The sequence below is a fragment of the Argopecten irradians genome, chromosome 8 (genome assembly GCF_041381155.1).
Source record: "Argopecten irradians isolate NY chromosome 8, Ai_NY, whole genome shotgun sequence".
NCBI classification, from domain to species: domain Eukaryota; kingdom Metazoa; phylum Mollusca; class Bivalvia; order Pectinida; family Pectinidae; genus Argopecten; species Argopecten irradians.
Window position 1 is genome coordinate 10,723,696 of NC_091141.1, and position 20,421 is coordinate 10,744,116.

At 36.7% G+C, this 20,421-nt stretch overlaps 2 protein-coding genes across 2 annotated transcripts; one reads left to right on the forward strand and one right to left on the reverse strand.

The window, feature by feature from the left end:
* Positions 1 to 1,568: 1,568 nt before the first annotated feature.
* LOC138329328 (uncharacterized) lies at positions 1,569 to 13,298 on the reverse strand. Its single transcript, XM_069276237.1, has 2 exons — positions 13,060 to 13,298; positions 1,569 to 5,126 (listed from the first exon to the last, which is right to left on the reverse strand). Exon 2 carries the CDS (start codon positions 5,101 to 5,103, stop codon positions 1,747 to 1,749), a length of 3,357 nt encoding a protein of 1,118 aa, XP_069132338.1. The 5' UTR covers positions 5,104 to 5,126; positions 13,060 to 13,298; the 3' UTR covers positions 1,569 to 1,746.
* A 1,500-nt stretch (positions 13,299 to 14,798) lies between these two features.
* Positions 14,799 to 19,710, forward strand: LOC138329330 (toxin CfTX-A-like). The gene is made up of 2 exons (XM_069276239.1): positions 14,799 to 14,937; positions 18,309 to 19,710. The coding sequence occupies exon 2, from the start codon at positions 18,346 to 18,348 to the stop codon at positions 19,705 to 19,707; it is 1,362 nt and encodes a 453-aa protein (XP_069132340.1). The 5' UTR covers positions 14,799 to 14,937; positions 18,309 to 18,345; the 3' UTR covers positions 19,708 to 19,710.
* The last annotated feature ends 711 nt before the right edge of the window (positions 19,711 to 20,421 follow it).

Genomic DNA, 20,421 nt, shown 5'->3' on the forward strand with positions numbered 1-20,421 from the left:
GGCACAATCAGAAAATGAGCACCACATTAAATTGGACTTGATTTCGGCTTGATTATTAAACCGGTGTTATTTCACGAAAAGACAAAAAATACCATTGACCTTTGAAACACTCGTAAACAGTCTCGTACGCGTATTCGTGGTCCCGTGTAAGGAACATTGCAGAATTCGAGTCTGATGTCGCATATAGAATCGGGGACTTTTGCAAAGAAATTGGTATAAATTCCAGTCAAAGTGCTCTTTTTCTATTTTCAGGCTTTCAAAGTCATTCCGAGAAAACACTCTAGGAAAGGAACACGAAATATTTGATTCCAGTTTAATAGAGTTGCCACATGGAATCATCATTTTTCATTTTAATTACAATGGCCTATAGACCGCAAATCCATGAAGTTTAACTAATTCAAGAAAAAACCTCAGTCATCACACTTAAACAAAAATACGATTTCAATAATAGTGAGGTTGACTTTCATTATTTAGACTTGCTACATGAAAAGGTCTGTGCAGCATACATGTCCACCAACAATTTAGTTACTGCACATGTAGTATCCAAGTAAAACCTCAATAAGAGATGTTAGTTTACATCGTATGTGTAAAGCGGCTTCATCTTCTTGCCAAGAGGGAGTCATGTACCACGAAGTTTCAGTGCCTCCTGGTGATGGAGGCAGAGGGTATGTTGGTAGTTCTTTTCTTCATTTTAACATCTCCTTGTGCGTGGCAACCATGTGAAGTTTGAATTACATTTGGCAAAATTTAGTAGTTTTCTTCTTCCTGTTCATTTTATGATCTCCTCACCTCCGTACCGATGTCCTTACAACCATACATTTGAAATAGGATCAAGGGTTTAAGTGGAGCAGGCCGTACCTTATAATATAAGGCTTCTGTATTTCTCAAGTAGACAGACAAACGAAATTGGAAATCTAAACATAAAAAACTCGCAACAAAATTTCTTTTTCATATAAATAAATATTTGACTTTAATTACAAAATTGTTTATGCTATCATAATGTCGTGTATATAAGCGTTGCTGTCCCGTTGGGTAGCAACTTAAGTCATGTAAATATTTCACTGGCTGTACCCCTTACTGTAAAAGTTAACGTTCGTTTGATTGTGACACCTGTGCTCAAGTATGGCTTCCTTTCTCCGAATACTTAGTAATAAGTAAAGTTGTTGCATTCATACCTCCTTGTTACTCTCTGTTAGCCTTCCCAGAGTGGTTCGAGAGGTTTCTTCCATACTTCCTCATCTTTCCACTCAAATACTTCGCTCCTTCCTATTAGTATTCATCAAGTTCCGCTAATAATACTTAATCACATGCATGTCTATGGTAACATTTAAAGCTAGAAAAGGAGAGTAAACAATATCGTTTTCATGATAACAAAATATATGTAATACAGATTAATAATTAATAAGAAAAGACTAGGACACCAAACTAATATATAAAGTAGGTATCGTTGAGCCAAAATATTTTTTTTTAATTATAGGCCCAGAAGTTCAGTTATTCACAGTTCACTTTACCGTCCGTTCTCGGCTAGAACCGAGAGTTAAGTAAACTGTAAATGAGTGATTTTTATAAAAAAAGAAATGTCCATATAAAGAAACACGTGTGTTCTAGCCTAACTTGATTTACATAACCTTTTGGAGTTAATTACGGTTGTGGGATCACAGCCTGAAAAAGACACTAGGACGGATGGCAGGACGGAGTTCAATTCACATTCATTTCCCAGGTAGAACTAGTACAATAGATTGTGCCTCATGTAAGTTTCTCTCCCACCGAAGGTGGTTTGTGCTGTTCTTGCTTAAACATTCTGTGTTTATGTTTCTTACTCTTGGTGTGACTGAGAAGATCACTTTTCGTTCTGAAGGACTTCCGACACACATCACATTTAAAAAGTCGTTCGCCAGTATGTTTAGACATGTGTTGAAGTAGTTCAAATCTCGTATCGAAACCGCTCTTACATATATTGCAGTTATAAAGACGATAGTCTTCAAACTGTTTGTGCGTCCTCAAGTGACGATTATATTCTAGGCGCCTGGTAAACTTCTCGTCACAAATTGTACATTGCATGTATTTTCCGTTTTCGTGCTTCAATAAATGCCGCTTGAGGTCGCGGTTTTCGAAAAACTCCTCTCCACATTTGTCACACGTGTGTAACTTCTCGCCTGTATGTACACGTCGGTGTCGAATCATATGAGGTTTCTGTGTAAAACGTTTGTCACACAAATCACATGGAAAGGGTTTAGCCTTCGCGACGTCTGAATTCCTGTCAACATGTGTTATCATGTGTCTATTCAGATTACTATTCTGAGAGAAGGCCTTGCCACAGATATCACAACGATAGGGCTGGTCCCCTGAATGAACAGTCAAATGTTTCTTCAGATCTCCACGTGTCTGGCAACTCTTATCACAAATATCGCACTTATACGGTCCTGTACCATCGTGTGTTGTAGATATGTGGAGAGTGAGGTTACATTTACGCCGAAATATCTTAGAGCAATATTTACATTTCAGATGGTCTTCGGTGAAATCAGAGCCGATGGAGGAGTTCTCTGAATCCTCCGAACCACTGACAAGTATATCCGAAGACTCTCCTGGCTTCTCCGATGAAACGCTATCAGACGACATCACTTCTTGTCCACCCGATGTCAATTCCCGGTCACTACTAGGTGACGTATAATAATTCGATGAACGGTCTTTTTTGCCACAAGACTGGCGCTTCCTCTTCCATTTAGGTGATCCGAAACAAGGCCCGTTTTCCGCCTCACGTTTAGCTGGTGATTCTACAGATGCACGGTTCTGTTCACTTCCCGCAAACTCCAAATAGCATGACCTAATATATGGAGGACTACATCTACTTTTCAAAGGAGAATCCTGCTCTTCTGATTCGTGAATACTTTCTTTGCTGGTTGATTTGTCATCGAATCGCGTTGCATCGTTCAACGAGCCTTCGTCGCGGAGAAAACTGGAAACCAGAACTTTATTTCTCTTGACTGCCTCGCTATTGATACGTTTTGGTATATCAGGTTCAACATTTTTATATTCCCTCTCATGACTAGCCTTTGGCAGTATGCTGATATGTTTGTTATGCTCCACATATGAGGGTTCCGTCTGAACAGCAGGAGTTTGCGGTATACTAGCACATTTATTATGCTGATCGGGTGAAGCGTCGGTCCAAATAACAGGTTTTTTAAGTAGGCTTACATATTTCCTAAACCGAACAGTTGCAGGTACTAGAACTTTTAGTGTTCTATTCTCCATCATGTTAGCGGGTTTTGGTAATATTCGAACATATTTTGTTCTCTTCACATTGTTATTCATGTCTGGAAACTCTTGTTGTGAATGTGCCGTACTTATCATTATTTGTTTTTTGTTGACATCATTGTTGTCTGGTAACTGTTGTTGTAAATTTGCCGTGCTTATCATTACTTGTTTGTTGTCAAGATTGTTGTTATTCGTATCTGTTTTACCCTTTTCCATCATAAGTTTGGCCTTCGGTAAGACAAGAGTCTTTTTAATACTAAGCTTTTTGCTCTTGTCAATCTTAAATTTTGTTTTGCCGATGATTGTCAAATCTACCTCAATTTTTTTGTTCGGTTCTAAGAGATCCTTTGATTTCTTTGATCGAATTTTTGTCCTGCGGTTGACTCTCTTCTTACTGATATCTAAATCCTTCTTGCGCGACCTTGTAAATTTTCGATGTCGTGTAGAGTTCGTAGCATTACTTCGTACTTTTACATCCTTCTCGGGATCACTATCTTCACTTTCCTTTTCCCTGGTCTGACATGAAGCATCCACAACTATCTGATTTTTGCTGTCCGTTCTTGTACAGTCGGCATCTCTCTGTTTCTCCACCACATTACAATTATTATTGTGGTCACTATCTTCAATTCCTTGTCCATCACTTCCATTGTTTGTGTCTTCCACTCTCTCAATTCCTGTTTCTGTTCGGTCTTGATCTTGTACTTCCGGTCTCTCACTACCGGTTTCAGTGCAACTACCGCTGTTCTTTTCCTTTTCCTCGGTTGACTCGTTTAGTTCCTGATAGAGCCTATCAGCATTTCCTTCCACATTTGTAATCATCATTTTGGCACTTGAATTGCTATTGGTGATGACGTCATCATTTTCCAATGACATAACGTTAGTAAGGTTTTTAGCACATTGATATTCGTCCATTTCACTTATTCGTTCAGCGTGAATAGTTTGCGTCTTATTCTCTACGATTTGGTGAGTTTTCACGTGAAAACGAAACTTCTTTTCACAAGTGAACATTTTCTTACAAAGTCTACACTGAAATTCACGTTTTTTCTTATGTGTCAGAAAGTGAGCGTAAAAAGTTTTTCCATCGCTAAACACTTTTCCACACAACGGACAAGCCTGATTTTGAATTCTGTTATGCGTGTTTATATGTTTATGGATTTCCTTTCTTGTTTGGAAAACTGCCGTGCAGATCGTACACTCGAATTCGACTTTTGATGTGAAGTCATCAAGAATGTCGCACTCTTCCCCTGCAGACTCGACAGCGCTGCTTATCAAACAAGTCACACATAGTTCCTTCAGCTCGTTCTGGCCAAGGTCATATGACGACAAGGATAAGTCTTTTGTCAAATCATGAACGTCTCTTCCTTGCACCACTTCCTCTCCACACGCCCTACATGTGAATGTTGCACCTTGGTCAACAGCCGCTGAAATCGTTGTTTTTGAAGGTATCTCTTCGTCTTGACAGAACTCGGTATCCATGACAACATGTGTTTGGCTCCGTTGACCGTCGTCATAATGAAGAAGTTTACATGCTCCGACAAAGAGCTTCTGGCAGACATCGCAGTCACATGGTTCGGGTTTGACATGAACGGGATCCTTACTCACTGGTATAGTGTTGATAACACCATCCTTTTCTGATTGATTCGAAGTGGGTTCCTCTGTTGTAGTGACCGTTTGTGTTGAATCACGGGAAGTCGCGTTGTGTTCTAACCACTGGTAAGGGTCAACTTGTGGATGAAAGTTATAAGTTGACCACAGCTTATGTTTATCATCCTCTGGGCTATGGAACTTGACTGGACTCGGGAAGATATTGTATGGGCCACTGTTATTGAAGACAACCTCAACCGCCATTGGTCACTTCAGTACGCATCACTCTACAAGAAAAGAAAGCGGACAATCAAATAACGTTCAGTGTACTGTTAGGTTGCAAATAAGGCATTATTTATGTCATATCGAGATCATCTTAGTACAATGCAAAAACAATTTTTTCAAAACTATATGTAACCTCTAGTAAGTCTCTAGTGTAATATGTACTTGTCTGGGCTTTAGTCTTTAGAAACAGTTATGGAAGCATTCAAAACCAAGAAATCTATGTATTTGTGTTGGCAGATTCCGGCGACTAGAAAATCTGACTGGACTGAAGTTACCGTTAACAAATTAAAACATCTGCCGTTTTACCGCAGAAATTAAAACTTCCATTGCTTCATGTAAGATGACATTAGTGACCGGTTCCTACAACACTGTTTGGCAACACGTTCTCAAAACGCAAACAATAACACCTTGAAAACATTAGAGGGAAACTATTTTATTGTCTTAAATGCCAACCTATGTCATACTGCGGCATCGGATTCGGTCTGTTGGCTGATCATGACAGTAGCTATAAACTGTAACACAGAAAGTAGGATTTACATAAACATAATCACTGCCTCTGACTGGGATCGAACTCGGGACCTCTGAAATACTAGTCTGACGCTCAGCCGATTCATCTAAAGAGAAGCTATCTCTAGCTGTGAGGTTTATTACGGCTATGGGTATTAAGCAGGGTTAAATGACAAGCTAAAACGATAAATATGCTCTCTACATAATTACTTATTCTTTTACTAAAAGACAAGAAACAGTACGTGTCTTGTTTATTTTCAAAATCTCTCGACAAAATAACATCACAAATAACAAAGCAGTACAACATCATCACAAATATACATAGCAACCAAAGCAACATAATCACAAATATACCATAGCAACCAAAGCTACATAATCACAATTATACCATAGCAACCAAAGCAACATAATCACAAATATACCATAGCAACCAAAGCAACATAATCACATATATGTAATAGCAACCAAAGCAACATAATCACAAATATACCATGGCAACCAAAGCAACATAATCACAAATATACCATAGCAACCAAAGCAACATAATCACAAATATACCATAGCAACCAAAGCTACATAATCACAAATATACCATAGCAACCAAAGCAACATAATCACATATATGTAATAGCAACCAAAGCAACATAATCACAAATATACCATAGCAACCAAAGCAACATAATCACAATATACCATAGCAACCAAAGCAACATAATCACAAATATACCATAGCCGATAGCAACCAAAGCAACATAATCACATATATGTAATAGCAACCAAAGCAACATAATCACAAATATACCATAGCAACCAAAGTAACATTATAACAAATACCATAGCAACCAAAGCAACATTAGCTTAAATATGTCATAGTAGCATTCAAAACAACATCATCACAAATATACCATAGCAATCAACGAAATGATCCGTTTTGACGATTTTAAAGTCCTATAATTCTTGCTAATATTGACGGAATTTGACCAGTATCAAATTGATCTGGGATCTTCTTGATATAAAGCAATATACCAAATTTGGTTGAAATCGGATGATAAATACTAAAGTAATCGACGCATCATATATTGACAAAGTAATGTATTATAATTATAACAGTGTTGAAACCAATGCAGCTTCAATTGAAATACATGTTGTAAAAAAGCAAACGTTATTGTGATTATAGTGTTTTAAACAAAGCAAAGTTATTGTGAATATGATGTTGTAAACAAAGCAAACGTTATTGTGAATACAATGTTTATGATGTTGTAAACAAAGCAAACGTTATTGTGAATACAATGTTTTAAACAAAGCAAACATTATTGTGAATATAATGTTGTAAACAAAGCAACCGTTATTGTGAATATGATGTTGTAAACAAAGCAAACGTTATTGTGAATACAATGTTGTAAACAAAGCAAACGTTATTGTGATTATAGTGTTTTAAACAAAGCAAACGTTATTGTGAATATGATGTTGTAAACAAAGCAAACGTTATTGTGAATACAATGTTTTAAACAAAGCAAACATTATTGTGAATATAATGTTGTAAACAAAGCAACCGTTATTGTGAATATGATGTTGTAAACAAAGCAACCGTTATTGTAAATATTTAAGGAATGATTTTTATTATTTTTGTTTACTGGTGTGTAAGCTGTAAGCGCGTCATGTTGAAATATCTGTACAAAAAATGCAGTTTACACACCAGTAAACAAGAAACAATAAAAATCATTCCTTATATTTACATTTCGATCGACCATTTCATTTAAATTAAGTGTTCAAATGAATTAAAACTTTGTCTTTTTTAATGTTATGCGATTGTTAGAACAGCCGGTCAATTGATGGAATCCTGGAACAGCTGGCTTCAATTTAGCGGGAAATGTTTTCAAATTCAGAGTACACAAAATATAGTTCCATATTAACTTTATATTGTTTCATCCCATTTTTGCCTTTATATTGTTTCATCCCATTTTTGCCTATATATATAATTTAAGATTTACATTACATTCATACATGCAATATATTGAAGATTTGTCATACAGATATGACAGGCCTAACCGGATGCGCATTCACACTACTTGCGGATGTCAGTGTTCCGATGTGTTATTCTTGCGCGGCAACCACTGCGTTTACGCAAGTGTAAACGATTTCGCAGTTGGTAAGGTTATGAAGCAAAGAGAAATATAATGTTGTTAACAAAGTAAACGTTATTGTTACATTATGAATAAATATATTATTATTATAATATATTATAACCATAGCAGTATAGGCCTAATCATAAATACATATGTGTGCCCGAAACATTACAACGTCAATATATATGTATATATCGTAATACGGTTATCAGCATTACTATACAATGTTACATAAGTACCAAAACTACGTGTACAACAAAATTCATCAGTATATATACCTAAGCAAAACTCTTAGATATTACTTTAAAACCGTTTGTTTATATTTTCAAAGGTAACATGCCAGTTTGATTTACCTTCGCATTCGACCTCTTTATTTATATATTTACATCACATGTGCAACCACGAAGCCAAAATATAGTCCATACTTTTTAGCAGAAACATATATATACACATATGTGTCTGTTTTTAGCATTCACCATGATGAGCAGTTAAAACCGTGATGGAAGTTTCCATGTTTTAAATACGTTGAAAATAACAATTGAAAGTTATAACGTTCAATAATTACAAAAGTATTTATCTAATGGTGTTATATTTATACAAAAAAATACAAAATGATTTTGATATCTTTAATATGCTGTTGACTGCTACCAAATATATATGTTGTCATTTCGTTATTTTAGAAGGTGAAACAGTTCAAATATTTCCTATCGGTTTTAATATCATGACAACGGGTTTTTTCCAGTTGTAATATCCTACTTAAAAAACAAAACAGAAACACTCAAACAGAAAATATTAACGCATATATAAATAGAACTTAGCTACATTTTTGTTGATAGGCGGGCAATTTCCAGAACATTCGCTAATTTTCAAACATCCTCCTTTCTTCCCGAGTCCTAGTTTCCAACTGTTACCACAACCTTGGTAATCGACAGTATATAAAAGAATTGATTGACAGGCGACAACCATAGCTCTTTTGTGATTTGAGAATGTAACCGGACAGGTAAGTAATTTACCTATCTTTAGTCCTCAAGCAATGTCTTACATGACACGGTTACGTCATACAGGAAGTTGATTGGTGTTAGATAGGTAGGTAAAAGACGGACAATAATAACTGGCCACGGGTCACCGGTAATTATGCGTTAATCTGTTAGTTTATGAAATGGACGCAACATGATTTATTGATTTATGACCATACCAAAATACCAAAAGATCAACAAAGCATTATAATGTGGCTAATTTTTCATGCAATACCATGGCCAACCAGTCTGACCCATATATAATATGGTTAATTTTACAGTCATTACCATGGCCAACCAGTCTGACTCATGTATAATATGGTTAATTTTACAGTCAATACCATGGCCAACCAGTCTGACCCATGTATAATATGGTTAATTTTACAGTCAATACCATGGCCAACCAGTCTGACCCATGTATAATATGGTTAATTTTACAGTCAATACCATGGCCAACCAGTCTGACCCATGCAATACCATGGCCAACCAGTCTGACTCATGTATAATATGGTTAATTTTACAGTCATTACCATGGCCAACCAGTCTGACCCATATATAATATGGTTAATTTTACAGACAATATCAAGTCAAACCAGTCTATCGGCTTATTAGTATTTAGTATTCTCACGTCGACATTGCCATTAATAACATTTGATCGAAGACACTGTTAAAGTTGATCTAAACTCCATGATATGCTAGGTGATATTTATGTTTTTGTGTTTTTTAAAGGGTTTTTACTTTTTAGTTACGACCAATCTCACAATGGAATCTGTCCATACATCGCGGGATCGGTAACTACAGAATTAGTCCGCTAAACCTGCCTATATTATTAGGCTTTTTTAAAAAAAAAATTGCCTAATATGCCGTTGATGTAGCGTAGCGTAGGCCAAATCTGTCCTACGATTTCACATTTTTAAGAGGTACCGCGAGCTGACTATATATTAGGCCAAAAAAAATTAAAAAGCCTAATAATATAGGCAGGTTTAGGGGACTACTACAGAATATGTCAATACATTTTTTACATTCACTATTATAGATTTTCAGTTAATTCCTATTCTATTTGTGTCTAAGATCTAGGAACGCTAATCGTGCAAGACACGACACACAAGTAATGTTTTGGTTTTGATCAAGTGTGATCATATAAATTCTTGACCAGAAGAATGGTATGGTCCGGCATTGTCACGATCACCAACGTTTTTTTTTTTTTTTTTTCTCTCTTTTAATATAACAGCCAACCTACATCTATTGGCGTTGTCTAGAGACCTGTGTGATCCAATGGGGAATTTCCGGTGTTAAATAAAGCTTGATTGATATGTTTCCGAAGATTGTCGGAAATTTCTCGAGATGTCGTGATTGCAATCGCGACCATTCGGAGTAATTTCCGTCAATCTTCGGAAATATATCACATGTTATATTTCCGAAGAATACCGGAAATTTCCCCGAGGGGATTCGATTGGTTGTGATTGCTAGTTGTGCAGCATGATTTGTTCGGTAACACTAGAGTGTTAAATTTGTGGTAAAATTGTTTATGAAATAATAGTTCACTTTTGTATAACAATATAAAAAATGTTACACAACATTAGTTTAATATTCCAATTTATTCTCACACAAATCACTACTATATAGTATATAAATTAATATATTCAACAATTACATGCAACTCTTTGTGACTCATGAAAATGACATCCTTGATACTTCAGCGCTTACTATCACTGTTGTACGATGGCCGACAGCGGCCGGCAAAAAACAACTCCTACAAAAAAATTTCGTACTTAAATATTCATTGATATTTAAGTACAACTTTTATTTTCTAAAAATGTTTTTTATCATGAAAAATAATTATGTGCAAAATAATTATGTACAAAAAATATTTTCTAAAAATATTTTTTGTCGTGACAAATTTTTATCACATATTTATGTACAAAAAACAACAGTATCATATGTGTTGATACTATAATACATATAATATTAACCGTTGACTGGAAATTTGTGTCAAGTCCCCGAGTCAACTTTGTTTTCTTTCTCTTCAGCTAGACGCAGGCGAGAAATCTGCTATGGTATGGAGCTGACCTCTCTGGTGGCCAGTCTACGCTATACCTTCAGGCTTCATAGCTATAATTATTAGCCCACCATCATCAGATGTGCACGTTTCCCAAGGGGTCTAGTTGTGTATATTGCATTTTCGGATCGATCGGTGAACAAGATGGCCGACAGGCTGCCATCTTGAATTTTGATAGTTGAAGTTTGTTACGGCTATTTCTCGGGAAAGTACTGAAGCGATCTGTCTCAAATTGTATATGTAGGTTCCCCTAAGGGCCTTGTTGTGCATATTACACTTTAGGACTGATTGGTGAACAAAATCGTCGATAAGCCGCCATCTTGAATTTTGATCGTTGAAGTTTGTTACCGCTATTTCCCAGAAAGTGTTGAAGGGATCTGTCTAAAAGTTCATGTGCACGTTCCCCTATGGGTCTAGTTGTGTATATTGCATTTTTGGACCGATCAGTGAACAAGATGGCCGACAGGTAGCCATCTTGGATTTTGATAATTGAATTTTGTTACTACTATATATCTCAGAAAGTACTGAAAAGATCTTTCTTAAATTCCATATGTAGTATGTAGTAAAAGTTTGAAAATCAGAGAAAAGATCCCTCTTTCCATTGTCAGACATAGATCAGTCTTTGGAGGGCGCCAAGATCCCTCTGGGATCGCTTGTATTTATATAGTTCCATAAAATCAGAAACAGATATATATATACATAGAGATTGGCAACTTCGCCATTTTTACGATAGGCAGATGTACCTCTGTATGTCCCTAGGGGCTTTTAGATAAACTCTTAAATAGTTAAATACAGCAGAATAACTTTGATATTTTATAAAAGTTAAGTAATTTTCAGATGGTTTGAGTACGATTTTGGAAAGAAAAAATAATATTTTAACTTATATATTAATAAAACAAAATGCACTTCCGGTTTCGAATGCCTGATTTTCGAAAAACCGGGTAAAATTGCTCATTTTCATACTTTAAAAAATCATATTAAATAACATCAATTGGGAAAACTGATCACATCAAACCATGATATAATGTTTTAACTTTGTGTTGATGCAAAAATATCATGTTTAAAAGAATACACTTAAAAGTAGTTAGCCAAGGGAAAATGCCTATAAACTGGAGGTCCCTCTGCCTGTCAACATAGACAAAGGAGGAGTTTCCAATGTCTATGTATATATGTTTCTGATAAAATCACAGACCCTTGGCTCTGTAAATACAGACACTTCATTCTAGTCCGCTCAACCTGACTATATCATTAGGTTGTCTTTTTAATGTTTTTTCCCTACTATATAAAAAGTCTAATGATATAGGCAGGTTTAGCAGACTACTCGATTTCTATATATCTATATAGAGCCAAAGGCCTGTGAATTTACTATATATCACCAAGAAATCAAATGAAAAATAAATGTTTCTGATATAATGTATTCTCTTGATGAATATGTAAAACAACACAAAACGTTATCTGCATTTATGTTGTGTATAAAACTTTGTCCAAATATACATCATATCCCTGTGATATACCTCCCAATTATGTGGCATAATAATATGCGTCCCTATGTCTGACAAGTCTAACGGCGTGCAAATATCTATATACAAGTGTAGAACTCCTGGTCAAGATGACCTTGGCCAATTGGTCAGTGGGCCAGTTTCTCACGACCGACTGGATGTAATTAATCAGTAGTGGTTTGGTGTGTAATGGCTATACATAATGTACTACAGGCTGTCAGCGGGGTCTTCAGAATCACCAAGCTTAGGTCTGTAGTATCCCGCATAGTAACAAAAGGTATCAATCCTGTCGAGATCGACAACCTTGACAGCTAGACGTCTAGTGTATATGACATCCATCTGTCAGATGTCAAGACTGTAATCAGAAGATATATAGCCAAATGGAGTAGGGGCCACTAGGGGCACAGGTGCCCCCCCCCCCTCCAACCAACTCCCATCTGAGCACGCCTGATCATGAGTATACATAGATAGACAGTGTACAAAGTGTACAACAAGGACGCATATATATGTACGATATGGACTCTTTTTTACCAGAATATATATATATACATCTAATAATATGTTTCACTTATGATGGGTAACTTATTGTTATTTGTCTTCAAACACAATTAAAATATACTACATGGGATCCTTGTATGTCTCTGACATGTATCTAAATAAATTTAATATCCCAAAGGACGTCTGTCCAAATACTGTTTGTCGAACCTCGAACTCGATTATATAATTACCTTTCATTTCAGCAGCTGTTCCAACCCTCTTGGCACATTCAACTCGTAGAGATAATTTTGGTAAATCTACGAATACCTGGAATACGGCCACGCACACGCATATATCCAAGCTCTTTGGAGTAAAATGAATGAATCGGCCCAAAACCTTGACTAAAAACTAAATCCTCGTAAAATCCATGAAGTAGCCTCCGTCCTTTTGTTATGATAATCCCACGCGCCCCATGATTTACCTGACCGTGTAGAAAGTCTTTTGTTCCTGATCAGCTACCCGCGGTGTTACAATGACCCCCGGGGCACGAAGGCACGCTGTTGACGTGTGGCAGGCTCTTCTAATTGGCTATTACGTAATATTTACTCACCTTGTTAGATGGACTTGAAAAGAACTAGGTGACCTCATGTGGTCAAAACCTGTTCGGTCAATGGCATTACAATTTATGGTTTAGTAATAATAATAACTATGGTTTAGTTGTCATAACGCTGATGGTGTTACACGAATTAAGAAATAATTAGAATTAAGAGGGAAAATACGTCTCTTTATAAAACTATTTAAATGTTAATTCAGCTATTTGGGTAGTATCAGCGACATAGATAGTAGTCAAATTATCTGATATATCTCTGGAGTTTATTCTTCAAAGCCAATATAAAAGTAATTTAGATTTCAAACATGCCAATAATCTACGTATCTTTCATGAGAAATTTATAGCTTACATTCTTGCAAGGAAATGCTGTAGATGACGCTTACAAATATGCTGATGAGCTAAGGATTTATAAGTGATTTAAAAGTTCTTGTGGTTGGTCAATTAATAAAACTTCAACTTGATTGATTGAGAATAAACTTACATTGTATACTAATTGTACCGTATGGAGTGGGAGATTATCAACATCTGAAAATTATTACTACAAACAGTGGCAAAACACATATGTGTTACCCAATATCCAATGTCTACCCGGCTACACATATGTGCTACCCAATGTCTACCCGGCTACACATATGTGTTACCCAATACCCAATGTCTACTCTGCTACACATATGTGTACCAAATACCCAATACCCAATGTCTACCCGGCTACACATGTGTGTTACCCAATACCCAATGTCTACTCGGCTACACATGTGTGTTACCCAATACCCAATGTCTACTCGGCTACACATGTGTGTAACCCAATACCCAATGTCTACACGGCTACACATATGTGTTACCCAATACCCAATGTCTACTCGGCTACACATGTGTGTTACCCAATACCCAATGTCTATACGGCTACACATATGTGTTACCCAATACCCAATGTCTACCCGGCTACACATATGTGCTACCCAATGTCTACTCGGCTACACATGTGTGTTACCCAATGCCCAATGTCTATCCGGCTACACATATGTGTTACCCAATACCCAATGTCTACCCGGCTACACATATGTGCTACCCAATGTCTACTCGGCTACACATGTGTGTTACCCAATACCCAATGTCTACCCGGCTACACATATGTGTTACCCAATACCCATTGTCTACCCGGCTACACATATGTGTTACCCAATACCCAATGTCTATACGGCTACACACATGTGTTACCCAATACCCAATGTCTACCCGGCTACACATATGTGTTACCCAATACCCAATGTCTACCCGGCTACACATATGTGTTACCCAATACCCAATGTCTACCCGGCTACACATATGTGTTACCCAATACCCAATGCCTACCCGGCTACACATGTGTGTTATTCAATACCCAATGTCTACCCGGCTACAAATGTGTACATGATGTTCAACATTCATGATTATCGGTCCGTGAAAAGACAACATGACGAATCCGAATTATTTCACACAGAGATTCAATATATTTATATAAGCTGTACATGTAGATTAGGTAAGTAATATTAATGCTATGGGTACCTTAGTCATCCATTTTGATGAAGATGTGCATTATTGATGAAGTAATTATATATTAATTAGCTTCTGTAACGTGTTTAGGTTCATTTTACTTCCTGCTTCCGCATACGTGCAAATTAAAATAACAAACCACACTTTACAAATTGATAACAGATCATTTTCTTATATGGACGATTGTCAGTTATTTTCTGTGTGAATTAATGTACATTTGTGTAATTGTAATTATCCATCATAATCATTGCATATAATTATATAATACATTGAACGTATGTTTCTAGGGTCTAAATTAAACATCTGCATAGCTACGAAGCAGTTTATAACCCCATTACACGTATATCTAAAACCATTGATCATGGTTCTTAATGGCGTCTAGTTTCGAATTCGAATTCTTGGTAAAAATAAATTATGCACCAGTTTAACTGTGTTTTAAGCACATGTTCCAGGAAATTGTAGTGTCATTGGTACAAGGGAGATAACCGCTGATAAATTCATGCAAAGCCACAATACACGTATAACAATTTTTTAGTTCAGTAAATGGTATGTTTTTACCCTAAAAAACATCATTTTCATTAGAATTTCTGTTGATTTGAGTTTGTTTTATACAAAAGAGACGCCACAAATCCAAATGAGTTTTTTTCGACCCCCCCCCCCAAAAAAAATCAGAAAATTATAAAGGGTGATGCTGGCAACAGTCCAAGGTTTGAGCCGTTTCCACTCTTAATTATTACTTAATTTAATACACAAAAAATATTTTATCATTTCTACTTATTTGTGAATGGTGTAAAACCTTTGACCGTTTACGATGCTATCTTTAGTGTCCTTTTGCCGGGGTCGTAGAATTAGAGAACATTATGATCAAAAATTTGAGTCAAGCATTTTTTGTTAAAATATTCATGTAGTGAGTTCAACTTAGTCTTTACCGATCTGTATTTATCACGGTACTCTATTTTATTTACAGAAAAAAACTACTGTACTGATGCCAAATAACAAATATCGTAATACTATTTTTTTCATTAAAACCTTACGTTAACGTTGCCTTATGAAAATACAATCGCCGTATTTGACTTCTAAACCGAGAACGGCTTAATTAACTGCAGCTTTGTGTACAAGATTAGCATTTTATACCGTTATTATACATATGTACATTTTGGAAGTAAAATAAAGATGAAATATGATTTTAGTCCTCAACATGAATATTGGAAACTCCATTCAAGCACAAGAGAAACATTACAGGAATCTTTAATTCGACTAAATCAAAGAAAAGTTAGATACAGACACAATATACAGATGTATATACATACATTTTATATACATGGTCTTATAGGTCATATTAAAAGGATTCGATACATATATAACTTTTGTACATCTATATTAGAAATTTCTTTATATGCCATTTTTAATCCATGCCGTTGTCCGTATTTAACGCCGTTCGACGTCACGCTAGTGTAACGTTAAGTATCACCAGTATCTTACGACGCGTCTATGCACTCTATTTCCAAATTCCGGTGTACAGTACCCACAGTGATCTTATATATATCAAAACGACGATGTATGTACCACAAAGTCGAATACATTTAGATTTTAAAATGATAACATCAAACGGTAAAGGTAGGAAATGAAGCTTTCTGTCTAATTCTCACTCTTTATCTAATTCCTTATTTTTTCCCCTTTTTCCTTTCTCCCTCTATTTTTTCTTTCTTTCTTCTTTTCCTTCTTCCCCTCTTTCTTTTTCCCTTCTTTTTCCCTTTTCTTTTTTTTCTCTCTCCTATGTTAGGGGGGGGGGGGGCGTACGCCGGGTCCCCCCCCCCCCCCCTTGGATCCGCGCCTGGTCAAGTTCCGCTAATGTTCTGCGTACAATGGAAAAGCCTCGTATAAATTCGCCCAATTCTTTTGAATTCGAAGCTGCGTGGAAATATCAATACAGACATAGCCAGTCGGGAGGACATTTTATGATTCCTATAATATGTATTAATTTCCTCGCATGAAGAGCGATTTTGATGGAAAATTATAATTTTCTATTTCTTAAGAAATTATACTGGATATCTTAATACCAATTTTACCAACTTTAGCCTTCATTCTCCCGACTATTCACTTTAAAAGTGACTTTCATTATATTCTTTGGGTGTTGAAAAACGACTGTACAAACATATTCTGGTTAGGTCTCTATTTCGTAATTTTACTGGATTTTTAGGTTTACCTGAATGAGTAGTTTGTCAGTCAGTCAGTCCGATACTGTGATAGTTAAGTCGCTTTGTTCTATACGCAGCATATATCATCAAAGTTTGAATCCCCTAACCTAAACTTGGTAGATTTTTCTATCAGAAAAAATCTGAACTGTTACAGCTAAGTATAACATTGTTTTTAATCTTTTCCCTAAATTTGTCCTAAATTACAAAATATTTTACAAAGATACCTACTCTTTCGTATATGATGCCTCCAAAGCAGACTCCCAGTTATTTTAATAGCATCTATACGAATATGAGAAAGATTTAATCAGAGATATTTAAAGTTATATATGCCGTATTTTTCATACTCACGAATCAAGATGAGCTTTTGATATGTTATTTATTACCAAAAGTTATCAACATTTTGAGAATTACAGTATTTTCAATGCTTACGTTTTAATTTTACGAGTACATATAAGAGCTGAAAATGATTTTTGGCAGTACTGCCAAAAATCATTATATGTACATCTATATGGAAGTGAAATGAGTACATACGGTCGGACCATAAAGCCAAATCGTGGTCTACAATTTCATTTAGCATTTTTATAATGTTCTTAGTCATTGTAAAGTGATTTCTGCAGGTATGTTTCCATATAAACATACATAAGGCATAAAAACCAACAATTTTGCATTACTTAAATTCTGTGTTGCAACTAACGTTTGTCAGACATCTGGAACCATTTGAATGATTTTCACGGCTTAATTCATCAAACCTTACGGTTTTCAATAGATTAATGAAGAAAAAATAACATGTCAAAATTTTCGTTCAGTTACGGCACATATAACTTTAAGTATTAGTATATGTTTGAATTAGACGTATTTGGTTGGTATAACATTCATGGAGTATATATGAACCTGATTTGCTTTTGAGTATTTGTTTACTTTTAAATACAGATATGTGTTTCAAAAAGTTCTGAATAGCAGTTAACCTGTTGTCACTAAACCATCCATCCTCGATACATTGCAGGGGTTACTATCACTGCCGCCCCTCCCTCACTCTGATTATGTCATTAGCATAACCCATGGGGTATTGGCGATGCCGTTCATTCTTAAACAAATTTTTGTTCACGCGACTTCGTATTGGAGATACTGTATCTAATTATTCGTTTCTCCTTTTTTCCAGACAAATAGGCGAACGAAAACAAAACTTCGGGAAAGAAATGTCGTCTGTCTGTGGTATATCTGAAATTCTTACCAAGATTGGAGAATTCCTACAGCAATTTAAAGTTAACGTTAAGGAACAAATTGAAGCTGCCAAAAAATATTTCCAAACAAACGAAGGATCATTGGACGTTAAAAAAATAGAGGATGTTCTGTCCCGCTTGAAAATAATATACGATTCTCTGGCAAAGTTTACTAGTGGCGACTCAGCGAGGCTGCTCCAGGGCGTTTTAGAAATAGTATCCTCCGTCTCATCTTTCACTGGCCTCGGTGGAGCAGCTGTCCCGGCTATCTGCGGTGTGCTAAGTAAGGTGTTTTCAGCTTTTGGCGGTCACAAACTTACCATAGGGGAGGTCGTTGAAGGTGAAATCCGACGAACGTTTGCTGGCCATAGCAATGAAACACTTTTTGAGGAAGCAGAAGACCTCCATCTTCTATATCGTTTTGCATACGACTTCCTTAACCCAGCACATGAGAAAAGCCATTTTTCAGAACATGATATAACAAACATGAATATTCAAATGAACGTGTTCCAAGGAGCTACGTTTCTTCGTAAATTAGGGAAATTAATCAAAGAGCTGGCAAAAGAACACGAGGAAGAAAACTCTGACAAAAAAATCGAGAAAGCAAGGAAAGCTATGCAATTCATTGAATTGTATGTAAAATTAGCATCACTACGCGACATGATTTTATTTCAATTCTATACCATTACCAATTCAACACCCCACAGCCTGAATCTAGCTGGCGGAGTACAACGAGTACTAGGCTCGTTTGAAGAGCAAGATCGAGAAGCACTTGGCATGTTCCTCAGACCTTTAAAAGAGTATGTTTACCTAGTGTCATACGCACAAGAAGAGGAAAGACCACTTTTGATGATGTTCCTTGACCAGAAGAAGCTACTACCAGATCATAGCTGGCTTACACACGGAATGTTTTCACTGTATTCAGTGAAATGGCCAGAATGCCATGCCATCCGTTTAACGAGGCATCGGTCGTTCTTTGGAAACGGAGATCTGAGGTATTTACGGAGTAACAGTGAGGCAGTTGGGCCTGAATCTTGGTTCTACTTTATACGAGTCAAGAGAAAAAGAAATTATTTTCGTATCATACCAGTAGCCAGTTCAGACGAGTGTGTTTGTATGACGAAGGGCCAAAGTAGATGGGTGATGTGCCTTAGAGACGGCCCGAAACCACAGACTGAGTGGAAAGTGATCCAGATGGACAATGGGAACTACGTGTTTTCTTCACTAGAGTTCCCGGACTATTTTATGGGGGTGACGAAACTGTTAGATGGGAGTGTAGCCGGCTTCAATGGGGGATGTAGTAGGCAAACACACTGGACGATCCGCTCCTCAGAATAATCCCAATGTAGTAGGCAAACACACTGGAGATCTGCTCCTCAGAATAATCTCAATGTAGTAGGCAAACACACTGGAGATCTGCTCCTCAGAATAATCTCAATGTAGTAGGCAAACACACTGGGGATCCGCCCCTCAGAATAATCTCAATGTAGAAGGCGAACACACTGGACGATCGCTCCTCAGAATAATCTCAATGTAGTAGGCAAACACACTGGAGATCCGCCCCTCAGAATAATCTCAATGTAGTAGGCAAACACACTGGAGATCTGCTCCTCAGAATAATCTCAATGTAGTAGGCAAACACACTGGGGATCCGCCCCTCAGAATAATCTCAATGTAGAAGGCGAACACACTGGACGATCGCTCCTCAGAATAATCTCAATGTAGTAGGCAAACACACTGGACGATCCGCCCCTCAGAATAATCTCAATGTAGTAGGCAAACACACTGGACAATCCGCTCTTTAGAATAATCCCAATGTAGTAGGTAAACACACTGGACGATCCGCTCATCAGAATAATCTCAATGTAGTAGGCAAACACACTGGACGATCCGCTCTTTAGAATAATCCCAATGTAGTAGGCAAACACACTGGACGATCCGCTCATCAGAATAATCTCAATGTAGTAGGCAAACACACTGGACAATCCGCTCTTTAGAATAATCCCAATGTAGTAGGCAAACACACTGGACGATCCGCTCATCAGAATAATC

Coding starts and splice junctions, on each gene's coding strand:
- LOC138329328 (XM_069276237.1), bottom strand. CDS start 5,103: ATGGCGGTTGAGGTTGTCTTCAATAACAGTGGCCCATACAATATCTTC.
- LOC138329330 (XM_069276239.1), top strand. CDS start 18,346: ATGTCGTCTGTCTGTGGTATATCTGAAATTCTTACCAAGATTGGAGAA.